We start from the raw sequence: 23412 nt of genomic DNA, 5'->3' as shown, positions 1-23412 counted from the left end.
ACGGAGTACTTCTCCGAGTCCCTCTGTCGATGTTCCTTCCACAGAGTATCAAGTTGTAGTTGACTGTATCTGCTTATGGCGAGCCCTTGACAGATAATTTGAAGTGGTCACATTAGAATAGTGCCAATCCTCTGAGTCGCCCGCCAGAGCATGAGATTATCTATGACATGATTTATAGTGAATGACTTTCTGGTTTCTCGTAGATGGCACAGGCTGCCGGATGCAAACGGGTATTCTAGTATCGATCTCAGAATCTTTTCCGTCATAATAATTTTTGACAATGTTGAAGCACTGCTTAACAAAACCGGCCGATCACAAATCATTACCCCAGCTATGCCAGAGGGTCAGAAACAACATAAGAAATGGGCGAGGTAGGCTCATGAGGGCTAATTAAACCATCCAGTAACTGGCTGATTGAAGAACTACTCGTATCTGCAGGCCCCCACTAAGAACTTAGAGCTTACTTAGGTGTTACAGGGCCGTTTCCCCAAGAATATTGCTATACAAAATAGATACTAGGAGGTTTGGGCTTCAGTTTCCTTACTCGCCGCAAATCACACCGAGTGCATCAAGACGTTTGCTGAAACACCTGGTTGGATAGAAACTCAAGCTGGAGGTCTAGACAAAAAGGCCAGCTTGGAACAAATAGCCAAGAAAAGACGGGCATATCGAGACAGTACATCCGGTAGATTCTAACGATGTAACTGCAATGCTCACAAGAGCAGAAGAACTGAAAACACCACCCGCCTGGCCAATGCAGATCAAAACGGACCAAGGTCCAAATGAACACGCTAAGAACAAGAGCAAGGAAGAAAAGGAAAAGCACGCGCGGAACAGAAAAGAAAGGGTATCTAAGTCCGTGCTTCTAGAAATCTTCTTCACCACCGCCACCCCCATCACCCAATCCATCATCATCCATGTCGTCGCCGCCGTCCTCGAAGTATTTTTCGGCATTGTAATCACCACCGTCGTCGTCCTCCGAGTCGAATTCATTGTCGGAGATTTCTTCTTGGGCATCCTCGTCACCCTCGAGTAGCTCGCCTTCCTCTCCATCTTCGTCACCCTCTTCATCGTCGCCACCAGCTGCCCCTTTCTTCGACGATTGGGCGGCCTCGTCTTCGTCGTCTTCGAAGCCGCGCTTCATACCGGCTACAGTCATTGCAGGCTTGAAGCCATCGACGGGGGCATCGGGTCGGAAGTCAGGACGGATGGTCTGCCAGAGGCTGCGGGGAAAGAATCGAGTTTCTAGCGAACGGGCCAGCATTAGAGACGAGAACTATAGGGAGCCAATGAAAGATGAAACCTACCATAATCACCGGGGGCACGAGCACCAGCAATCTTCGGGACGGTCCGCCTTTTCTTTTGGTATCGACCAGCATAAGAGGGCATGCCATGGAAAGGGTCGAAGTTGGTACGGTTAGAACTGCCTTTCTTCGAATTGGAGGAAGAGACATCGATCACGGAGTAATAAGGTCCTTCGTGGTAGCGTTCGCGCAGGCTGCGGTAGTAATCGGTGGAGCTCTGCTCCCTCGGGCTAAGTTTGCGGGCGAGGGGTACGACGTAATCCTTCCATAGATTGTCAGGAGCCATGCTGCAGGTGAGAAGTAGAGACAAGGGACTTGGGTAGAGCTCTGGAGGGCGCCTCTAAGGTAGCTTGAACAAAGAACTTGAACGTACCGGATAAAGAGGTGTTGGCGCAGTGTCGGGCTGACCACCAGGGTCTGCGTCCCAAGTGAACTCCGCGCCAGGCAGCCGCTTCCCCTTGGAGAATCGCGACATCGTTCTTTCCAAGGTTCGACCCTGTTCAACTCAACCAGTTCGACTAGAAAGGTGGGGAGGGTTCTAGCTTCATGTCATGTCATGATGCAAAGAAGATCTCAACTCTGAAAGAAAAATACCGCCGACTCACCGATCAACTCACCGCCCTGCCCCGCATCGGAATCGACGGAATCTAGGGAATCTAGGGCAAACGCGAGGAGGTTCTTCTCCACTCGCTTCTACTGGATGAGAAGACATTTTCTAAGTATAATTTGGTTTAAAAATGCAGTGAATATAATGAGTCATAGGTTGGTGTGTGCGTTGGATCTGCCTGCCTCCTGGCGACCGTGTTTGTTAGCTACGCTCAGTCCCGTTCTCAACCAAAGCAACATAATAGGAGGTATGTAGAAGGAAAGTCCTGACACAAATAAGGCGGCACAGATTGAGAGTAGTTTTGAGAAAAATGGAATTGCTTCAGCAACGATCCAAGCGACGAGGGTCACTAAGCCGACTAGTCCAATCCACGTAGCCCACCCCTTGGTTGTATTCACGTATCTCACAATTGATTGTCTGTAGATCTGGCCATGAATATATTTGCACACTGCAGTCGCGTTGATTGATCCAGAAATAAAGATAACAGGAAGAGCGACCCCAAAAATTATCCTAGAAGGCGTGGGCCCCGCAGACAACAATGCTGGAGATTGGACACTATCCCCAACGAGATAGTAAATAATCGCTCCTGTCAATGTATACACAATGGTTTCCACCGCGCAGAGAATTTTGATGGATTTCACGTAATCCTCGGGTTTCATGCATCTCTGCCATAAATGAGGGCTGAGAAGAGGCGAAACCAAAAGCAAAGACAATGTTTTCCAGTGCAACAAATGCTTCCGAAAAGCTCAGGTCTTTCTTTGGTCCAAGCGACCAATGGACATCCTCCGGCCTTTGGACTCCACTCGCTATCATAGTGATCCCGATGGCAAAGATAATTGAGGAACGTTGGATAAGGCTCTATCATTGTTCGTTACATACACTCACTCATCACATCCCCACGGTTTCAACCTGGGTAGAGCCAGTCTGCACTGGTCCCATGGGCCCTTCGTTCACTCGCTGTCGTAGCGTTCGCAAGATATCCTCAAATCCTTCCATCTGCCCGCCGCTTTGTCGGAGCTGATCATAGAGTGCCACGAGAACTTCATGCTTTGCTGTAGCCACTTTCCAAACTGCATTTTGAGAATCACCAGCACCGCCTCCTACAAACTCCGCGTATGATCGAGGGGGCTTGAACAGGTAGGGGAGGAGCGTGGTCAAAGCGGGCGGGGTGAGAACGGCCCAAGGACCAGAAAGAGGAAGAAGGCCACTTGTAGCGGGGGATAGCTGTCCCAGGCCCTCCTCCGATGGGAGTCTGAAACGAGAAGAGACTCCAGAGGCGTGTGATGCAGGGGGTAACGGTTGCCAGTTAGCCTTGACAATGGAATTCATAAAAGCAATCGCCGAAAGGGCAACGTCCTTCATTACGAGGACATCTGCGGCGGTAACGACGTCATTCCAGAAATTCGAGTGCTCATTGAGATAATGGAAGTAAAGGATTCGAGCCGCCGCCGCTTCATGGTGCCAGTCAGTTGGAGTTTGGCCTGAGTTGTTCAAATCCATTGAATCCGAGTCATGGGTTCGGGGCGGGCCCTGGAAGACCTTGCCCAAAACGTCAAAAGCCTCTCCATTGGGAGGGTTGGAGGGGATGGTCAGCAGAGGATTCGAGCCGTGCTTGCCGGCTTCAATAAGTAGAACTCGAGGCAGGCAGGCCAGGATGGCCATATGACCGGTCGGGGCTTCACCATGGGCCCATTGCGCAGTTGGAATAGCAAGGGCCCGCGAGATACGCGAAATAATGCCATCGAGGAGGGTAAACGGGTTCTGAAGTAGGTGGTTTGGGTAGAATTCGGCATATCTTGCCACATAAGCCATGACCGGGCCAGAAAGGTAGATCTGATCCACCGGATCAAGCTTGGAATCATCAAGATAATATTCCAGTATTTGAGAATGGTGTTTCTCTGAGATAAGGAAATCGAGAGCAGGAGATGAGAATGTTGATCCGGAGTGAACATAGGTTCGAGCAGCTAACCCTGGCGCCTCGAGTTCCAGCAGGTCGCGGAAGAATCCTAACAGAGTCATATGCATCAGGACGTCGCCCCGGTCGACCATCTGACTCGCGGCGAAGTGAATTAGACTTTGGCTGTGGTATTGAGCCTCAATATCTGATATATGAGATTTGGAAATGACATCCCAACGGAGACGACCGGCCTTCACTAGGAAACTCATCAATCTTCCCTGTGCCAATGTCCGCTCACGCTTCGTCAAATCACTGGGTGCGCCCTCCTGGAGGCTGCAGAGACCGAATAAGAGAGCATATACATCTTTGTCTGTGAATACCCTTCTCCACATGAGACCTTGGCCAGCATGACCCTCTTCCCCGGCGTGATCATGTTCAGCCTTGTCAAGGGAACTGGCCAGGTCGGCCTCCAGCAGCGTCCACAATGTCTCAAGAGCTGCTTGAGCAACCGAAGTAGAGGAGGTTGATAGCCATAATTCCACCAGAGACGAAACGAGGCTTGGATCACCTGCGACTATAGCAGCATCGCTAGGTCTTTGTCCTGCTTTGCTCAACAAAGACAAGGCGAGAAGGTTGACCGGCTCCGAGGGGGCTTTGAAGCCAGCGACGAGATTAATGGGTGGCTGGATGGAACGTAGGTCTGTGAAGCTGAAAAAGCCCGTAGCTTTAATAGCGAGAGTGGTGAGAGGTGTTGGATCTTCCTGCAAGACAGGCAACAAAGCTGATATCGTAGATAAGAGAGTAGCGGGGACTGCGGTGTCGACTCCGTGGATAAGTTGGAGCTTTAATCGGTCGATCAGGGAGACATCCAGTGGGGTCGATGGGTCCTGTTGGACCTTTTCCAGGTGTGACTTGACCGCATCAAAAGAAGTAGGAATCGCCATGGCTGGAAGTAGAGTTGATGTCAAGGGAACTTCACCTTCGAACCTTTTGGAGAGGAAAACATCCGACGGGGAAAGCTCCTCCCCCAAAGTGACCCGCGACCGCCTTGTCATCGCCCACCTCCAACCCCAACTTCACCAACTTCCTTCTTCCACATCCCCTCAATATTGCGATGGAGTCCACACAATCCCTTCTTTCCCAAAAGTCCTCGGACTCAGGACTTCACATCCAGCTCCACCCTCTGGTGCTCCTCACCATCTCCGATCACATTACCCGACATGCCGCACGGCGGCAACAAGGCCCAACTATCGGGGCCCTTTTAGGCCAGCAAAATGGACGAGAGATCACTATCGAGCATGTGTTTGAATGTCCTGTCACAGATGACACAAATGAGGCCCCTCTTCCCGTGCCATGGTTTGAGGAGCGACTGAAGCAATGTAAGTTGGCCCTCCCCACTGGCCAGATGGTGCCGGTCTAACTGAATGCGCCTATAGTCAAGGATGTACACAAGAACCCTCCTCTCGACCTTGTGGGCTGGTGGTCAACTGCTTCACCATCAGGTCCCGAGGCCTCACATCTCCCCGTCCACCGCCAGCTTCTCCAAGACTACAACGAATCTGCCCTCTTTCTAGCCTTCCACCCCTCTCAGCTCAAAACCGACTCGCTCGGAGCGAAGCTTCCTTTGACGATCTACGAGAGTGTCCTTGAAGGGGAGAGCGCCGCAGATGGCTCTAAGGATATGCAAATAGATGGCGAGGAGCGAGCTATGAACATCCGCTTCCGCGAGTTGCCATATTCTGTCGAAACCGGCGAGGCGGAGATGATTGGGGTTGACACCATTGCCAAGGGATCTGGAACTGCTTCATGGACCGAACCCGCAGCCCAAGGCTCAAAGAAGACCAACAAGAATAAAAAAGAAAGCTCACAGGCGGAGCTAACGCAAGAGGAAGAAGAATGTATGTTCCTGCATGCTGATCCAGCGCTACTCTTCGACATCAGTCCTTCTAACCAAACTAGTAATCGCAAACCTCAACACCCGCCTCAACGCCATTCGCACCCTTGAATCTCGAATCTCCCTCATTAAATCCTACGTTTCCAGCGTCACAGAATCAAACGATCCCGCCAACCCTTCCTCTCCGCAGATGTCGCACGCCATCATTCGCAACATCAACTCGCTCATCGCTCACCTCTCCATCCTGTCCCCGCGTGATGCGAACGCTTTCAGGTCCGAAGTTCTCTCCCAAAATAACGATGTCAAACTCGTTTCGCTCCTCGGTCAAATTGGAGAAAGCGTCAAGGCCATGTCTGAACTGGGCCGCAAGTCGGTTATCGTTCAAGGAGCGCGTCAGACAAAACAGGCCCGGGCACACATGGAACCGAACGCTCTACCTAGAAGTTTTGAGGAGGAACTGTTTCGTCAAGATTTGATGGGTTCCCGAGCATAGATTAAAGGTTGCCTTAGCTTTCAAAGATATCTTGATGGTTTGCTTAGGGCGATGCTGTCCGCTTTCAAAGCCATACATGAGATTCTAGACGACATAATGAATGAACGCCTCCTACATCATTCACGCATACCACAGATGGTACTGTAGAAATGTTAATGGTTAGAACACAAAATAGCCACGGTTTAGACATAAGGCTCTTCATTCATCAAAATAATACTATACAAATACATGCTATGCTAGCTGAAAAGTATGCAATATAACACGACATCGGCCCAAAGACGTGCCAACGGAAACAACCAACGGGTATTCGTCCAAAGAGCATAAACGGAAGGTAAGTAAGGGAACCGCAGTAAAGAAGTAATAAGAAATCAAAACCGGATATCCGGCAAGCCGATCATGGGTACCGTAGAGAAAGATAAATAGAAAGAAAGAAAAAAGGTAACATAAAAACAGCTGCTGTGCTTTGAGCGACAGCTACGCTAGACCGAATTATTGCAGCCAGAGAAGAATTTCACCACACCCAAACAAGAGGGATCATGAATGTCCAGGGTGGCGGTGATCGTGATCATCGGGGTATGGAGGCGGGGGCTGGTACGGATCTGGCATTGGCATGGGTGCTTGTTCCCGTAGAGGCCCGTCAACTGGATAAGGGTGGTTCGGGCCATCGTGGGTATACCCGAGATTTTGTTGCTCGATATCATCGTAGGGCGAGGGGTCGCTTTGAAGGGCATGACCGTGACTTTCACGGCCACTGCTGTTCTGGTAAAATCGGGCCGGTTGCTCAGAGAGATACTCATCCGACTCCGAGTACGGAGACGTACCAAAGTGACCAGTCTCGGGATTTGACTGGGCATTAGCGAGCAGAACCTGACCCTCCTCGTCACCGCCATAGCGGTTCTTTCGAGCACCAGACATCGCCGTGCCGGCGCCTTGGTAGGAAGTCCCCGCGGTACCAGACTGCGAAGCCTCCAGGCCAATGTTGTTTTCGTCTCGTTGCTGATAGCTTGAATCCTGCGTGCGGTTCTTGCGCCCGACAAATAGCCACCGGCCACCGCGCCCAATGGCCTTCACTAGGTCAAATGGGTTCATGGCATCGACGAGCGCTTTGACACCGAAGCGTCCGCCTTGGTACGATTCTTTGCCGTTGCCGTAGAAATCGGTTACCTCGCCGGGTTGCACGGCGTAGGGTTTCCAGGCAAATGCCCACAGGTGCAGGAAGGAGAATATAGCCATTTCAATATTGATAAGGAGCTCGGGGAGTCCGTATTTCAGGTCAGCCAGGGCTATTTGCGGGGTTGAATTGATGGCGCCCATGGTCACGAGGATGCTGATGAGTGTCTAGTAGAGGTTAGAAAAGGTCGGAAGAAGTCCCAGAGCGTACGCCAGCTATATTAGAGCTTACCGATTGCCAGAATGACAAGAAAATAACCAGCTTGATGGAGAGGATCTTCATGAACGGCTTGTGCTCACTGATATCATCTTTGATTTGGTAGTAGAATTGAATCAAGCAATACATCGCAATTGAGACGGAGATGGATTCGAAGACGATCACCTGTAGGAAAAGTGTGAGCTCAGTCCCCCAGTTAAAGGGAATATTGTATACTGGTCACAACATACCCAAACGTGCGCAAATGCCGGGCTCATTGACTCTTCGCAATACCTGCCGCCAACTTGAGCGAGCACAGAAACCACGGTCATCAACACGCGCAGCACGCAGTATTGGAAAACACCAGTCCAAATAATCTGCCGAGGGACCAAGATCAGCATTCCATCCAGCCAGCTTTATTTTCCACCCTCGGAACCTTCCTCCGCTTACATTAAACCATGTCAATCCACTGCGCGGGTTTCTCCAAAGGCGTTCTCCACCACACCACTTCCATTTTTGAAAGTGATTCAGCGGCCAAAGCCATGTCTTTGGTTGGATTCCTCGGAAATAGTCCTTTTGGCTGTGTAGATCGGGGGCGATGTAGTGGCACATGAGGCCGAAGAAAGCGGCGATACAGAAGGCTTCGTAGCAGTTGCCGATCACTTCGAAATAGACAGCGTCGTGGTAGAAAAGAATACTGATCCATGCGACGACGGAGTAGACGGGGACCATCCAAAGGATGCGAATAATACTGCGCAACGATCGACATGTCAGTTCGGGCCTGGGACGCTTTTTCAATTGTTATTCTCCGACTCCCCACTTACTGGCGCTGTTCGACGGGTTTACTGTAGTGGGTGGCATGGCCCATGATCAGGAAAATGGATATGACGCAGGCGATTAGGGCGCAGACACCGCCCAGGATCAGGGAAAGTTCGTGAAATGTGATTCCGCCATCCCAGAGATCGACCTCCTCGACTGTCGCAAGTCAGTTCCGCGAATTCCAAACCGATGCGATGCGCCGATGCGCCAGGGGGAGGGGGGTGGAGGGACAACCCACTTTTCTGCTCCTCTGTAGTGGTATTGCACGTTGTCCAGCCCATTTTGGCTGGGGTGCTGGTGGGGAGACGATTTCCGAGTAGAACGAGGTAGATAGATGAAGGTGTGAAAGGGAGAAAGAGAGAAAGAGCTAAGAATCTAAGATCACTCTGGGCGCCAAGCAGGGCCGGGGACGGGGGCCGTTTTACCTTCGTACCTTCGTACCTGGAGAGTTTCCGCTCAACTATGCCTGCAGCCTTGTCAACCTCAGAGGAACAAAGGAGAGTGAAGAGAACCAGTCAAATTGTTACAATGACGGCCGAATGAACGGGGCATCGCTAAGTCCTTTCCTCAACCAAGCCAAGCCACATTTGCGGGTGCAGCGATCGGCGGTCTTGGGCAGCCTTAGCAGGCTTGTCTATTTTGGGCGCTTACGGCCTTAGGAGGAGTATTGAGAGGATAGATCAGAGGTATGTGACTGAGTTTTGCTTTGCTTGACTTTGCTATCATTGCTAATCGTACAGGGCAGATCTATAACTGCTTCTTTTTGTTTATTTTGGTCTTGGATTGGCCTTGGATTGCCCTTCAACGTCCCCGCCAATTCCTTCCTCGTCCCCCACGTCCTGCACGTTCCTGACGTCGCGCTGCAGCTGCTGGACCGTATTCTGGACCAATGTCTACGAACGCATCTTCGTCTTCAAACGTAATTCGGCGCATCTCCTCGCCTCCACGTCGGGGACATGGGCCCTTACGAAGCAGCTCATCAAACTGGTCCAACCGCTTGTCTGCAATATCCCGCGCCACAGGTAGGTAGTAGAGCTTCGGCTTAGCTGTTGTAGACTTGAATAGTTCATCTAAGGGCTTAAAGCCTTGACCGGGTCGCGACGGAGGTGCGGGTGGGGCGCTGGGAGGCTGATGCTCAGCCTGGCTGAAGCTACCGCGCGGACCCGTCGACGGGCCATCGATCCCACTCTGGTGTGGTTTAATCGGGGCGGAACGCGAACTTAGCCCAGCCTCGGACAGTGTGGCTTCAGTGCCATCGTCAGTGGTATCGTAGCGCACTTCCCAGCGGACCGGAGGGCCGGCTCGGTTTCGCGATGCTTCTTCTGTTTGGATCCATTCTTGGATTTTCTCGTCGGGAATGAAATCGGCCCAGAGGCTCTTCCGGTTACGTTCATTGGGCCATATTTTTCCATGTATGGAGGAACGCACTCGCGATGCGGCTTGCACATCGCGGAATCGAACAAAGCAGTGTGTTTTGATTGGATCGAGATAGTACTCCTGGATTGCCTCTGAGTCGGTCGGCGCGCTGGGTGCAGTGGCGAGATTGGCGAGATGAGCTCGAAGTGCTGGGGGTTGCAAAGGACGCATCAGTCCGTCAATATAGAGAGATGTGGTGGCGGCGTGAAGGGCAGGCGTGACGTCCGCGTCCGCGTCCTCCATAACAACATCTTGAGGTGGTTTTGATTGTTGAACCGGCCCTGTTTCCGTAGAAGCAAATAGGCCTCGGAAGCGAGCGTCCTGTTTGACTGGAGTTGGAGGTTTGGGAGCCGAGGTCGGCAGGGCACTCTCATTTGCTTTCTGCTCTTCTTGAATAGGCTCTTGGGTAGGTTCCTTGGAAGATTCTGTTTCCTGAACGCCCGGCTCCTTGTCTAATACGATCTGCGGTCCCTCTTCTTCTGCCCGGGCCTTTTTAGCCGCGATCGCCTGGGGTGTGGGAACGGGGCTCTGGCTACGGCGTTTGCGTTTCCGTTTATCTTCCAGGGCCTCTTCAATTGGCAAAGGCGTTGAAAACTCCGTATTGGCTTCGGATGTGTGTGCTACCGAGTGCACTAATGTATCGAGAGGTTGCGCCAATTCTTCTCCGGGCTCCTTGCTGGGTTCGTCGGAGGTAGTAGCTGCAGGTGCGGCCTCCCCTTGTTCCTCGTCACCATTTGTCTGTTTACCTTGCTTCCCTTCCACCTGCGGCTGCTCGGTTTGCGCCGGTTCTGTGGCCGGTTGTTCTTTCGTTACAGGTTGTTCTTCTTGGGGCGGTTGTTCGGGCTGCTGCTGGTCGGTGATTTCAGCTGCTGGGGCCAATTCTTCAGTCGCCTCCTGTTCCGCATCATCGACGGGACCTGGCTCGGGCGAAGCCGGTGCTGCGTCATCTGTTGAAGCTTTCGCGTCTTCCTCGGTGAGCTTGTCGACAAAGTGCTGCTTGAGACGCAGGCCGGTGCCAGGAATACCGCGCTTCTTCAGCTCGGCCTTGAGCTCGGCCACCTTCCATGAAGAGTAATCAGTCATTGTGGCGTGGCATGGAATTGAGGTGAGGTGAGGTGAGAGTTGAAATCAACAATGTAGGGTCGTGAAGACTCTCGCGCATTCGGCGCGCCGATGACGTAAGGTGGCTTCCCTCCGAATCGAGACTAGCGTGGCATATAACCTTATGCTAAGCATGCAGGTCTACTTGGTCTACTTCGAAATCATGCATGACACACGCCAACATACTATAAATCAATCGCTCACGGCATGTGAGAAGATGGTATTGATTCTAAGAATCCAGAGGCCGGATGGAAGCCCAACCTGAGCCACAGCTTATCTATCAAAAGAAGTCTAGAAGCCGGCTAGGTAATGATCGAAAATCGATGCAAAGATGTTTAGTTTTAATCTGGCCTGGAATTCGCACTAAATTGAATTAGCCATGGCCTATCGATGATTGGATGGATTGCAAAGACTGTATATGTCTCAAGACCTATACCATACGCTGCTTTTCCTGCGCGGGGGTAGTGAGGACATTTCGCCACCTTGTGGCAAACTATAATGCCTACCCCCGACTAGACTCGGTGCACGAGGCGAATGATGGCCGGCTGTCAGTAAACTACCAATGAGCAAGCTCTAGTCTATCCCCAAAGCTCTAGCTATCAGCTGATGCTTGTGATCGATGGTTCATTATGTCATAGGACACTGTCGATGCCCGCCTGGGGCTATATATAGGTAGAGGGTGGAAACATGTGGCCACATCACAAACAGTCACATTATATTTGCCATGATACACTGCCCAAGTGACAAAGATGTCCACAAAGTTCAACGACTTCCAAACTCTACTTGACCAGCAGGTTGGCAGGGTCCCAAGCACATCCTGGCCAGGTTCAAGTATCGTCAACCTTGCCTCTAAACCCTATAGAACCAGGACTAATTTGCTCCCAAGGGAAAGCACCAGATAGATCGGCAGCGCAAAAGCGGATAGCCGTCAATTCCTTGCGATACCAAGGCGCTGCCTGGGCTACTGCCGGCGGTAGCATGATCGCTACATTATCGGGCGTCTTTAAGATTTTTCGAAATTTCCGCGGCTTCAAATACATTTAGCTATCATTTTTTACCGATCTACCGAAAACGAAAAGAATTCTAGTCACGATGGGAATCATCAAAATGGAGAAACCTGTGCTTGAGATCTTTCAGGAGAGTTGAGACACAAATTTATTTGTACTTCTGTGGCCAATCGAGTCTAGGACTTTTCTGAATAAGGCTCATTTTGAGAACTATCGGAATGTAGACATGACCCCACCGTCATTTCGACCTGCCTAATCCACGATTCCCTTGGGGAGAAGAGAAATATAGTCCAGAGGTGCTGGTTCAACTCCATCAGGAGTACCAACAATCTTCAATGTGTCGCCCTTCTTCACTTTGATATCCCGAAAATTGATGCGCGTGGCTGAGTGTCCATCCAAATATATGGAGGGGGTATGACTGAGATAGTCCTCGGCGTTTCCAATCCATTCACCAACCTTTTTGTTATTGAGATATACCTTCCACTGTGACTGACCTCCATAGAGGTCATAGTAGTTGACTGCCAGATCGTATGTTCCTGATGGAAATTTGATTTTCGTCGTAGCAGTTCCAACAGTGTCGTTAGAAGACGTGACAATTGCAATTGCGCCGGACGCTGTCTCAAATGGGCTGACAGTGTAGGTCTCGTAGCCATCGAGATACATGCTTTCTGCCTCAATGCGCCATGGATGATGATCAACGCGCTTCGATGTGTCGGCGATTCCGGAGAGATTATGGTAGAAGTCGACGATGGCATCTCGCCAGACAATCGAGTGCCCAGCTTGGTACTCAAAACGACGAAGGACATGTTCGTATCGCTCCTTGTCAATCTTGCTTTTCAAGCTTTCCCATTGTGTCAAAAAGGTCTGCGCTGTATCTGCACCGTCGTAGTGGGCATCATAGAAGTGCTGGATGACGGTTTTCCCAGAATGCAGACGGTGAGTGTAGTCAACATGATGAAACCACAGAAGAAGATTGTCGGGAGTGGTTTCGATATTTTCGTACACAGACGCAACCTCCGATGGATACTGGCCTGAGAACCCCGTTCCATTAGAGACCGTTCGATCCATTCCGATCGATGTATGGTCCGCACGAGTCCATTGACCCCAACCATTATTATCTTGTGAAGCAGGGTTCGGACCAAAGTGAGTATACAGGATATCGGTCAATGTCTGTATGCCCAAGTTTCCACTGTAGTTCTCATACGCTGGCCATGATTCCATTGACATCTTTGTGATGGCATTGAGAACGGTTTTATCCAAGCCAAAGGTCAACCGAATCCAATCCTGGAGCATGCCCTCAGAGTCATCAGTTGGGTCCCATGCTAATCGACCGTAGGCATATAAATTCGACATGGCTAAATGGCTACCAAGCCATGTAGTATTTGTGCCAACATTGACGACTGCAGTAGACCCGCCTAACTTCCGGTTGAAGCGCTTGCCGGAGTACACATCTCGAACTAAAGAGGGCTTCTCATCAACCCGAAGGTCAAAGTCGAAGATACCCTTCCAAAGAGGTGGAAGATAGAGGAGATGGGATTGCTGGCCAAGATATTCTTGTGTGACCTGGAGCTCAATTGCGGTGCTGGTATTGAGCAAATTTGCGAATAAGGGCGAGGCCGGTTCCCGAACTTGAAAGTCAATAGGCCCATATTTGATTTGGACTACCACGTTCTCCTCAAATTTGCCGTCCAGCTCTTTGAAGAAATTGACTGCAGCATTTGCACGATCAGCGTCCCAATTCGATTCGTTGAGCTGATTGTAGACGAAGGCGCGAAACATGACAATGCCTCCATGAGGCTCAAGGGCATGAGCGAAAAGATTGGCACCGTCTGCTAAAGTACGATTGTATGTTTCTGGACCCGGCTGTCCCTCAGAGCTGGCCTTTATGAGATAGCCAGCCATGTCCGGGACTTCATCATAAATCTGATCCGTGATGTTTGACCACCAGTTGATGACGGAGGCATCGAGAGGGTCGTAGGTGTCCAAGCCCCCGAATGTTTGAGGCGATGCGAAGTTGAGGGACACACCAACTTGGATACCGTACGGCCGGAAAACATCTGCAACTCTGGCTAGCCCTTTGATATTTGTAGGGGTGAGCAGCGTGGCGTTTGCATTGACATTATTGATGACGACGGCGTTCACTCTCACACTCGCTAGGAGACGAGCATACTGCTTAACCCGGGTCAGATCATCAACAATAGCACCATTCTTGAAAAATATGGATGGTCCACCATATCCTCTCTCGATGCTGCCGTCCATGTTATCCCATTGGTTTACCCATCTAATTGGGGCAACTGGGTTCGTAGCATAGGCGACTTCGGAGAAATTGCCCTGGGCCAACATTGAGAGATATTCGAAGGTACCGTATAGAACACTCTTTTCATTTGATCCTAAGATACGGATCCTATTGTTCCGGGTGTCAATCCAAAAACCATCTTCTTCCAGGTCCGGGATATCTTTCACAGCTCCGCAAGTCTTGCGATATTGCTCAAGGGTGCCAACGACCACGGAAGACGAAGACGATTTACACTTGTCGTGGCTGACACCAGTCTTTGTGCCATATATACTCTCCAACCCCTGTTGCAGCTCTGTACCTGCAACGTATACGGGGCTAGTTTCAGTTGCATTGAGGGCAACGATATTAGCGGGCAGCTTGGACTTGCATTGCTGGGAGCATGGCAACGGGGCATATCGTAGCCAACCGTCTAGTCCATTTTCAGCGGCCACAAGGCCTAGGGAGGCCAAAAAAAGAAGGACTCGCATGTTGGAATTTCAAACAAATCGAGCCATGGGAGAACAGAAGGACTGGGCGAAACCCCAGTCTACCGGAAGTCTTTATACCGACCCGTGCAAAAGCATCAGACGATCGGCAACTCCCTGGAGATTGCATTTCCCGGGCTTCAGGCTAAATGATTCTAACTTAAAGCTAATTGAGCAATGCTTTCAGGCTATAGTGCACAGCCAAGTTGACGAAGGTGAGGAGTGCAGCAGCGAAGTGGAGTTTCCCCGCAACCCGCGCGTGGGGGTGCCTCTTTAGCGTTGTCTCCTTAACGATTGCAACAAGAGCGGCTCATCGGGAAATTATCATGGACGGGACTCGAGATTACTTAGGTTGCAGATACTGGGAGACATAGGGGGCTGTTTTATTGAAACATCTCATAATTGTAGTAGGCTATTTCTTAGAAAACGCCACCTCTATGACCATCCTTATAACTTTTATTGAACAGGGTATGAGAATTGAGCACGGAGGCCAGAGATGTCATCAATCATTATTTTTGTTTTCCCACCAACGGGATTTTGGCTACGGGGAGGCTTGCGCCATCCCTAAACGCCGAGGCTGGTCCGACGAACAAGCATTTACTGCTCACGGGTCAGGATGTCGGAGTCACCGGCATCCAGGACGGCCATGGTGGAGCAGCGGAAGAGCTTACCGCAAGCGGTACCGAGCTCAATCTATGCGAGGGTTAGTTTTCTTACTGGCTCTCCGGGTATCCCCAAAGGGAATCCCATCGCTGAGCAACTTCACTCTCCGAAGCAGGAGATTGGAGACATTCTCATCGCCTGCAATCTCCCGCTTCTTCTCAGAGTAGTGGAGCTGGCATCCAGCTGCGACAGCTCGGTAGAGAGTCGACTTGAAGGGAATGCACGTACGTTGTTGCCGTTGAAGTGGTGGACGGGGACCTTGGCGAGCATGGCGTAGTACTCGAGCTCGGACTTGCGCAGGGAGGGCAGTTGCCGGCAATGAGGATGAGCTTGGCCTTGCCGGAGCGGAGGGTCTTCATGACGGACTTGGAGCCCATGGTGACTGGAATTGAGTTAGAAAAATGCCTTTGAAGTATTTTCACGTGGATTTGTGCGAAAACGTACCCTTGCCGGACTTCATGACCAGAGCGAGACGGGACGAGATGGTCTCGCCGGACTTCTTAGCCTTAACCATTTTGATGGATTTGGGGGGGGTTGTTGGTGGGTGGTGAGGTAAAGGTGGTCGTGAAGAAGATGGATGAAGGAGAGAAGTCGAAATCGCACAACTTTTTTTCGAAATGACCTTGGCCGATGAGCGGAGTGGATTGGAATAAGCGAGGACCCACTTTCTGCCTGCATCTCACCGCCTCCTAGTCTCACGTGATCAATCTCGCGGGGCTGCGGGGTGACTCATCACATTCTGCCTGTCCCGTCCGCCATGTGCCTGTGCCGATTTCTAATGAACTTGTCCCCCCTCCTCCCCCTCTCCTCCTTCCTTCTTCATTACATTCTTGCATTGAGATTCATTCACCATGGTGGCCGAAACCAGTGCACCCTCTGCACCCTTCCGTCAGTTCCTTCCCCTCATCCCCCCATTGTTTTACCTAGACGGCTACTAAATCCCGTAGAGAGAGTCGATTCCCAGCCTGAGAACCCTTACGCCGGTCTAATCGAGGATCAATCAATTGTGATTATCCCGTCGTTCAAACTCGAATCCGGCGTCACCCTATACAATGTACCGGTTGCTTACACAACCCGGGGTACCCTCTCCCCCAAGGGAGACAACGCCCTGGTCATTTGCCATGCCCTGAGTGGGAGCGCCGATGTCGCAGATTGGTGGGGTCCGCTGCTGGGTGGACCTGGACAGGCCTTCGATGTGTCTCGTTTCTTTGTGATCTGCCTGAACAGTCTGGGCAGCCCTTATGGAAGCGCGAGTGCCATCACCTATAAAGATGGTAAGCCTGAAAATGGCTACTATGGCCCGGAATTCCCCCTCACCACCGTCCGTGACGATGTCAAGTACGTACACCCACCCCACCATCAACATTCTCGGGCAAAGTTATTAATACCGGTTCAGCATTCATAAAATGGTGCTTGATGATTTGGGTGTGAAGCAAATCGCTGCTGTTGTTGGAGGATCCATGGGCGGCATGCTCACCCTCGAATACGCTTTCTTCGGCAAGGACTATGTCCGAGCCATTGTGCCGATTGCCACGTCTGCACGTCACTCTGCATGGTGCATTAGCTGGGGTGAGGCTCAAAGACAGAGCATTTACAGTGACCCCAAGTACGACGATGGTTACTACACATTCAATGACCCCCCTGCCACTGGTCTTGGGGCTGCTCGCATGTCGGCGCTCCTTACCTACCGCAGCCGCAACTCGTTCGAGTCGCGGTTTGGCCGCAACGTGCCGGACCCATCGAAGCAACTGAACATCAATGGTACCGAGAAGCTTCCCACGCCCCCCAATGAGCATTGGGCCATCCACAATGATGGACACCGCGGTGGTAACTCATCACGATCGGATAGCCGTCAGAATTCGCCAGCCCCTCAGGCTCCGCCGCCCGAGTTGGAGTTCATGGACCCTCAATTCTCTGGTACCAAGACCTTTGTCGCCCCGGCTCCTGAAAAGGTTGATTCTCGCGGGCGCCCACGCCCTCCCACCTACTTCTCGGCCCAGTCCTACCTTCGGTACCAGGGTGAGAAGTTCGTCAAGCGATTCGATGCAAACTGCTACATCGCCATGACCCGCAAGCTTGACACACACGACGTGTCTCGCCACCGGTCGAACCCTGATGCGGCCGACCCTGTTCTTGATGCTCTTTCTCGCGTCGAACAGCCCGCCTTGGTTTTGGGGATTGAGTCGGATGGTCTTTTCACTTTTGCCGAGCAGCAAGAGGTTGCAGCAGGCATTCCGGACTCACGTCTGAAACGCATTGATAGCCCTGAAGGTCACGATGCCTTCCTTTTGCAGTTCGAGCAGGTCAACCGTCACATCGTGGACTTCTTCAACGAAGTCCTGCCAGACATCATGGCACGTGATGGCGATAGTGCTGCCGTGGCCAGTGTCAATAAGCTTACCAAGAGCAGCACCTTCGGCGAGGCCGAAGTGGAGGACATTACCGCGTGGTAAACTTCTCGCTGACTATAGTCCATTATCGGCGCAGTCCTATCCTGCAGCCATCCCATGCTCCTGTCTCTGACGCGGATCCTCGTCCGGCTTTCTTGCTCTGGCAGTCAGAGTAAAGATGATTCGGTATTGGACTCCCGTATGAACAGGACGTCATGGCGCATCCAGGGGAAGTAGAGGTTGCCGTTCTTTTATCCGTTTCGCTAGTCAGAGAGATGAGCAATCAACTGCCTCTCTCAAATCTCACTTGGCCTTGTCCATGTAGAGAAGACTGACAAAGAAGCATCCAACTGCTTTCCATCGGACCCACCCTCTGGGTCATTTCTCAGAAAGAGATACACTCCGGAGGTTGATGGGTCCATTTTCGGGTCAATAGCCAATTTTTTGGTTATTCGTGCGACGACAAGTCGCTTTTTTATACATAGAAATCAATCAAAATTATGGGCTTACAGTCCCATTGTATATTTAAAATGCATACATCATCTTACGGCGCAATGGTGATGGCTTCCCCAATGATTCCTAAGGGGAATTCAAATTCAAATGAGAGACTAAGTTGGTTTTAAATCACGATACAAGTCCAAGTAGAGTATGATGTTGAATCAACCTCTTGACTCGCTGCCTGGCAACACTTGTTGAATGTATTGGCGCCAGGCAAGCAATACCCCAACGACCATCATCCATCATGCTCGACCTCCACCTTGCAACATATGAAATCAATAAACTGAGCCCCCAGGAATGTATAAGCATTCCTCCCTCCGCACTAACTCCTAGATGCCATCATAAAGCTGGCCCCGAGTTCTCCCTTGAGGGGAGACTGGGGACGACGTCGTATGCGTCCTCACGCTGACGGAAGAACCCACGCAACGGCGTCCCCGGCCTCCCCCTTGAGAAAGTACTCGGGGCTATCTTTATCAGGGCATATACCAGCAACTGCCGACGGAGGAATACTTGAACATTCCTCGAGGGGAGTAGTTCCTGTTCATGTAAGTTTTGGTTTGACTGTAGTCTCCAAGTTGGGACTAACATTAAACAGACTTATAGTCATTCAGGCAGGTCTGGTAGCAGGCCCAGATCCACGATAAACTGCCGAGTCACGACGATGTCCTCTCCAGAGTCAAGGTATACGGCACCGATGATAGCTTCCATAGTGGTGGCCATTAACCGTTCTTGCACGTAGTTTTGAGCAGGATTAGGTCGAATCACTCTGTCCAGGCCTCGATGGAACCCGACCAGGACCAGATTAACATTGGTACCAACAATTTTGCTTTGGAGGTCACTCATTTGTTCTATCTCGCGGTTAGTTTCTAGTTCTCATGTCAAATGAATCATATTCTCACCTGTCGACCAACCTCGAACGTAGCCATGCATATAGAGAATCAGTCGCAGCACTGCATCCCCGATTAAAGCAAGTCTTTTATTGCCCTCTGGTTTCGAAAAGGCACTCGCGGCCTCGAGGGCCTCATCCCGAAGACTTTCATCTTCAAATGTGTATGGTATCTCTTCTCCTGGAGGGTAAGACATTGCTTCGTTGTGTGATAGGGTACAGCACTGCGACTAATTAGATAGAGCTCGGGAATAGCAGTCACCGGCAAAGCCTGGAGATTGCAAGGGAGTGGTGAATGAGAGAATGCAATCAAGCCGGATTTTCCCCTTCATTTATGTTAGAATATATCTAGGTTGGTTTACAACCGGCCCATAGCCACGTCGACGGGCATAGAAGCAGTACTCCTAACCTTTCAAGATTAGCCACGTCAATGTGCCAGCAAGCGCTTACAGACAGCTGCAGGTAAGATTGAGAAGCTGTGAGGGTAGTATGAGGCTTGGGTGCAATGAGTTAGATCACTCGGACTTCTTTTCAAAAAGCAAGACGCGAGCTATTCGCTTAATGGTTTCAACGGATCAAGGTAGTATTGAGAATTAATTTAATCTACTATAGATACCTACATGGAAGACTACTGGTAGTTTAGAATATAATCTACTGTAGTAAACATGGGAATATGCGCAGTTCGGACCTAGAAAGTTTTGAAAATGCAACAGCCCTCAGGCTGGACTTCAAATTGGGAATAGTTCATGTTATTACTAGAGCTTAGTAGTACTACTACCAGTAGGAGCTCTGGAGCCACGGTAGTAAGCTTCCAAGCCTTGAGGCTCAACGGATGTTGCATCCTCGGACCCAGATGATCAAATATACAACCCCACATAATCACATCCAACACATCAGCTCCCCTTGTCTTGATGCTCGATTTATAGATACAATGCCATGGCAATGAGCTTTGAAGTAAGCAAGGGTACGGCAATGAATTGTAAATGTGTTCACTCAATGTCTCACATGGCAAAAACGGATACATCTCGGCTCTAAATTTAGACCACGGGGGAAGTGCGAATAGAAATGAGCTTCATTTAATTGAATTGTATGTAAGTGGCAATGGAATTTTATAGAAGTTGCTGCAAGGGGCTTCAACGGTTAAGTCATAGAAGTCAGACATTAATGAATATTTTGTAGTGTCCTTGCGATTGCATCATCAATGATCGACGTGGAAAAAAGAAATATCCCGAGCACAGCCCGAGTTTTTCGTACTTTTGTAGATCCAAAATCTTGATCTCTCGTATCAGCGGTGAAGATTAAAACAAATTCAAAACACCGGGGGTAAAGCAGAAAATTACGGTGAAGAGCAGTGGGTTTCTCCAAGCCATTCAAAGATGAGGCTACAAATCCAATCTCAAGCAAAGGGGAAAGAAGTGGGACGACAGCCGTTGAAGTGGAGACAGCCCTGGATGATTTCATTGGCACCAAGTGCATAAAGGGCCGAACTGGGAGACAAATCTAATAATTGTCAGGAGTGAGGAACCCCCGAACCCCCCACTGGGCGTATCGCCCCCCCTTGGGCAGCGAAACCTGCGAAACGAGTCAGAGCTTTCATGGTGGGGACAAAATAGACGATCGCCCCGAAAGGAGCACGGCCGAACGCCTTTCCCAATGGTTTCTATCAGTGAGAGACAGAGCGAATCAGCATCGAGGGCGTATCTAGCGTACATATGTGTGACAATATTAGCTGGGATAGGGGCGCCACAACGGAGTATTCGTACCTACGACTCCCCATACAAACCTAAGCGACCAAGGCTCAGAAACCGGGTCTAAAGGACAATGACGGATGAAAACCCCGTCGACGCCGGTCTGGACCTGACACTAACGGGCACTGGCTGATCTTAAACCCTGTTAGGTGAGATTCGGCCCCCCTTGTGGTCTTGTTTGTAGGGTGGTGGAGCCCATCTTCATGTTCATCTCGCCCTATTCCCCTCGCAACCCTAACCGGGTTGCTAACAGGGCCTCCACTCGACTCCTGATAATCAGGCGAGCACAAGCCTTGACTGGCTAGGGTGGCTATCTATTGGTTATCCAATCGTTTTGATTTATGGATCTTCGGCCCCCCTCCACATGAAATGGATCAGCTGGGGCCCTCTGAGGCGCCTGGTCGATTGAGACTTGCCGAATCGCAGCATCCTTCAAAGCAAGCCAGGATGCCCCATGACGCGCGAGTGTCTTTCATTTTTCACGAACTATTCAACTCTTTCTCTCTCTCGCACACTCTTGTCACACACACACTTCCTCCCCTCACTCGGGATTCATCCCTCGTTGCCATCCCCCGCATTCCAGTCTTTGGTCGTACAGCCAACGCTGCGACCCCCCGATTCAAGCACTGCAACACCCAATACACTGGGTTGACATAGTTTGGAATTCTACGTTGCCCGCCGCAGCGGATTGAAGGCGATCATTTGAAGCTGTTTGCCACTGGCTGCATACACTAAAGTACATTGCCGGCGCTGGCAGGCCGCTCCCATTGTTTGCACTCGATCATTCACGCCCACCGACGTAGCATTTATCGAGTTTCCCTTTCAGCTTCTGCAGGGAACAGACCGGTTGCTGAAGAACCAACTAGGCTACCTGGGCCATTTGCAAATCATAAATTCTCATACTATCTATCGCCCTTCCGCGCCGCTGTCAACAACAACCTTTGGCTTCTGCAACCAACTACTAACTACAATCGATTGCGAACAAAACTCATTATACAACCATAATGGAGCGCAAGCTCTCTCAGAAAGCAACCAAGATTCGCCAGCGCTTGACTTTCAGTCGAAATAGCCGAACTCGCGCCTCAACCATGAGTTCATCCACGGCGTCCATCAACATCCCTGGAAGCCGCCCACGTTCAGCCACCACTCCTCTTTCGTCAAACATCCCCGAGACATCATTGGACAACAAGGATGATATTCGGCGCTACAATTTTGAAGAAGAGCCAGGATTCTTCCGCCCAGCGTCGCCTTTGATTGACCGACAAGAAATCGAAGAAGACCTGGAAGACGAGGTCAAGCATTCCTGCTCACTCCTCCTCCAAAGTCTTGACCGCGGACTCCCTATGTGGCCGTGTTTCGAAACAGGATCCCTGTCCACTCGACATGGACATGGTGGCACAGTGGCCCAAGCTTCTTCACTAGAAACACGCACCAATTTTCAGGGCCGTCGTCTATCTCCGGCCCGAATCGTGGAGAAGGAAATTCCCGCGCGGAAGGCTGAGCATGATTCCGGCGTGGCCTTTAGCAATCAATCGCCAAGATATTATGGCCGAGCCTATCAGAACATCTCACCGGCTTTACATGTCTCTGCCACTGCTACTGCTACAGTAACGTGCAATGGCAATGGCAGGTTCTATGGAGGCCGACTATCAAGCTCTCCACACGAAGAAGAGGAATCCCGAGGCCGCACCCGAGGCCGCAGTTTCGCTACAGAAACAACATCGCCACAATCTCCATCACGATCACGCTCTCCCTCATTCTCCCGCTCTCGTTCTTCAAGCCCTGTCCTTTTCCCATACAGCCCGCCTCAAACAGATGCACTCTGGGCCCACGATGATACACACAACATGAAGCCTCTGAACCAACCGCTCGCAGAGCGAGACATCTCCCTCGGCGTAGAAGGCATGACCTGGCTCCGAGCAAGCCTAGACATGCAAGCATGCCGTGACATCCACTCCTCCCCAACCAACCCACCCCCGACTCAAAAGAACTCCTTAAATCCAGCCCCAGCCGCACCACGCCGTTTCTACAGTACCCGCCAAGCGCCCACGAAGAAGAAACTCGCCAACTTCTCCGCATACGAGGTTACCAGTAGCCGAAACTCTAGTATCTGCGGGAGTATCTCAGTGCATAGTTTCTCTTCTTTCGACGAAGATGGTGATGGAGAGGAGAAGTCTTATCACAGCTTTTATAAGCTTTGTGTTGATGGAGCGGGTACTACAAACCCTGCGACTGCTATGCCTCGAAACCAAGAAACGGTTTATTCGGTTGGATTGTCGCCGGATGATGCTCAGCCAAGGCATAAGCGTAAGCGGGCGTCGCATTTGCTGAAGAAGTTGGCTGGGTTGGGGATGCGGAAGAGGGAACCTTCTATGGAAGGGAGGAGGATACATACAGCTGTTGCTGCTGCTGGCTGAAGAGGAGAACTTTGAATTACTACGATTACATGTCCACTCGCTGCTTTTAGCCTTTTCTTTTGTTTGATATGGTTTGTTTTGTCTTGTACATATACCCATTAGCACTAGACCTCGTTTTTCACAAAACACCTTTTTCTTCTTGTCTA

At 50.8% G+C, this 23412-nt stretch overlaps 10 protein-coding genes across 10 annotated transcripts; 3 read left to right on the top strand and 7 right to left on the bottom strand.

Moving 5' to 3' along the window:
• Positions 1 to 865: 865 nt before the first annotated feature.
• Positions 866 to 1779, bottom strand: N7509_011835 (DNA-directed RNA polymerase III subunit C31; the record flags this gene model as incomplete). Its single annotated transcript, XM_056636472.1, has 3 exons — positions 866 to 1245; positions 1308 to 1566; positions 1678 to 1779. The coding sequence occupies 3 exons, from the start codon at positions 1777 to 1779 to the stop codon at positions 866 to 868; spliced, it is 741 nt and encodes a 246-aa protein (XP_056482502.1).
• A 1020-nt stretch (positions 1780 to 2799) lies between these two features.
• On the bottom strand, positions 2800 to 4752 carry N7509_011834 (uncharacterized protein; the record flags this gene model as incomplete). The annotated part of the gene is made up of 1 exon (XM_056636471.1): positions 2800 to 4752. One exon carries the CDS (start codon positions 4750 to 4752, stop codon positions 2800 to 2802), a length of 1953 nt encoding a protein of 650 aa, XP_056482501.1.
• A 170-nt stretch (positions 4753 to 4922) lies between these two features.
• N7509_011833 (COP9 signalosome complex subunit 6) lies at positions 4923 to 6195 on the top strand (the record flags this gene model as incomplete). Its single annotated transcript, XM_056636470.1, has 3 exons — positions 4923 to 5187; positions 5245 to 5706; positions 5768 to 6195. The coding sequence occupies 3 exons, from the start codon at positions 4923 to 4925 to the stop codon at positions 6193 to 6195; spliced, it is 1155 nt and encodes a 384-aa protein (XP_056482500.1).
• A 534-nt stretch (positions 6196 to 6729) lies between these two features.
• N7509_011832 (OSTA/TMEM184 family protein) lies at positions 6730 to 8661 on the bottom strand (the record flags this gene model as incomplete). Its single annotated transcript, XM_056636469.1, has 6 exons — positions 6730 to 7533; positions 7598 to 7747; positions 7813 to 7938; positions 8012 to 8312; positions 8386 to 8536; positions 8619 to 8661. 6 exons carry the CDS (start codon positions 8659 to 8661, stop codon positions 6730 to 6732), a joined length of 1575 nt encoding a protein of 524 aa, XP_056482499.1.
• Positions 8662 to 9181: 520 nt separating this feature from the next.
• Positions 9182 to 10879, bottom strand: N7509_011831 (SAP domain protein; the record flags this gene model as incomplete). The annotated part of the gene is made up of 1 exon (XM_056636468.1): positions 9182 to 10879. The coding sequence occupies one exon, from the start codon at positions 10877 to 10879 to the stop codon at positions 9182 to 9184; it is 1698 nt and encodes a 565-aa protein (XP_056482498.1).
• Positions 10880 to 12156: 1277 nt separating this feature from the next.
• Positions 12157 to 14667, bottom strand: aguA (alpha-glucuronidase; the record flags this gene model as incomplete). Its single annotated transcript, XM_056636467.1, has 1 exon — positions 12157 to 14667. The coding sequence occupies one exon, from the start codon at positions 14665 to 14667 to the stop codon at positions 12157 to 12159; it is 2511 nt and encodes an 836-aa protein (XP_056482497.1).
• A 594-nt stretch (positions 14668 to 15261) lies between these two features.
• Positions 15262 to 15841, bottom strand: N7509_011829 (60S ribosomal protein eL30; the record flags this gene model as incomplete). The annotated part of the gene is made up of 3 exons (XM_056636466.1): positions 15262 to 15357; positions 15556 to 15692; positions 15772 to 15841. 3 exons carry the CDS (start codon positions 15839 to 15841, stop codon positions 15262 to 15264), a joined length of 303 nt encoding a protein of 100 aa, XP_056482496.1.
• A 337-nt stretch (positions 15842 to 16178) lies between these two features.
• met2 (homoserine O-acetyltransferase) lies at positions 16179 to 17780 on the top strand (the record flags this gene model as incomplete). The annotated part of the gene is made up of 3 exons (XM_056636465.1): positions 16179 to 16215; positions 16275 to 16665; positions 16724 to 17780. 3 exons carry the CDS (start codon positions 16179 to 16181, stop codon positions 17778 to 17780), a joined length of 1485 nt encoding a protein of 494 aa, XP_056482495.1.
• A 1038-nt stretch (positions 17781 to 18818) lies between these two features.
• N7509_011827 (RNAse III) lies at positions 18819 to 19298 on the bottom strand (the record flags this gene model as incomplete). Its single annotated transcript, XM_056636464.1, has 2 exons — positions 18819 to 19063; positions 19115 to 19298. 2 exons carry the CDS (start codon positions 19296 to 19298, stop codon positions 18819 to 18821), a joined length of 429 nt encoding a protein of 142 aa, XP_056482494.1.
• A 2555-nt stretch (positions 19299 to 21853) lies between these two features.
• Positions 21854 to 23266, top strand: N7509_011826 (uncharacterized protein; the record flags this gene model as incomplete). Its single annotated transcript, XM_056636463.1, has 1 exon — positions 21854 to 23266. One exon carries the CDS (start codon positions 21854 to 21856, stop codon positions 23264 to 23266), a length of 1413 nt encoding a protein of 470 aa, XP_056482493.1.
• Positions 23267 to 23412: the final 146 nt, after the last annotated feature.

The sequence above is a fragment of the Penicillium cosmopolitanum genome, assembly GCF_028827165.1.
Source record: "Penicillium cosmopolitanum strain IBT 29677 chromosome Unknown utg000011l:1.0-3548175.0:1.0-3550911.0, whole genome shotgun sequence".
Classification (NCBI taxonomy): Eukaryota; Fungi; Ascomycota; class Eurotiomycetes; order Eurotiales; family Aspergillaceae; genus Penicillium; species Penicillium cosmopolitanum.
The sequence above is the reverse complement of the archived record's forward strand: the minus strand, read 5'-3'. Positions and strand labels throughout refer to the sequence as shown.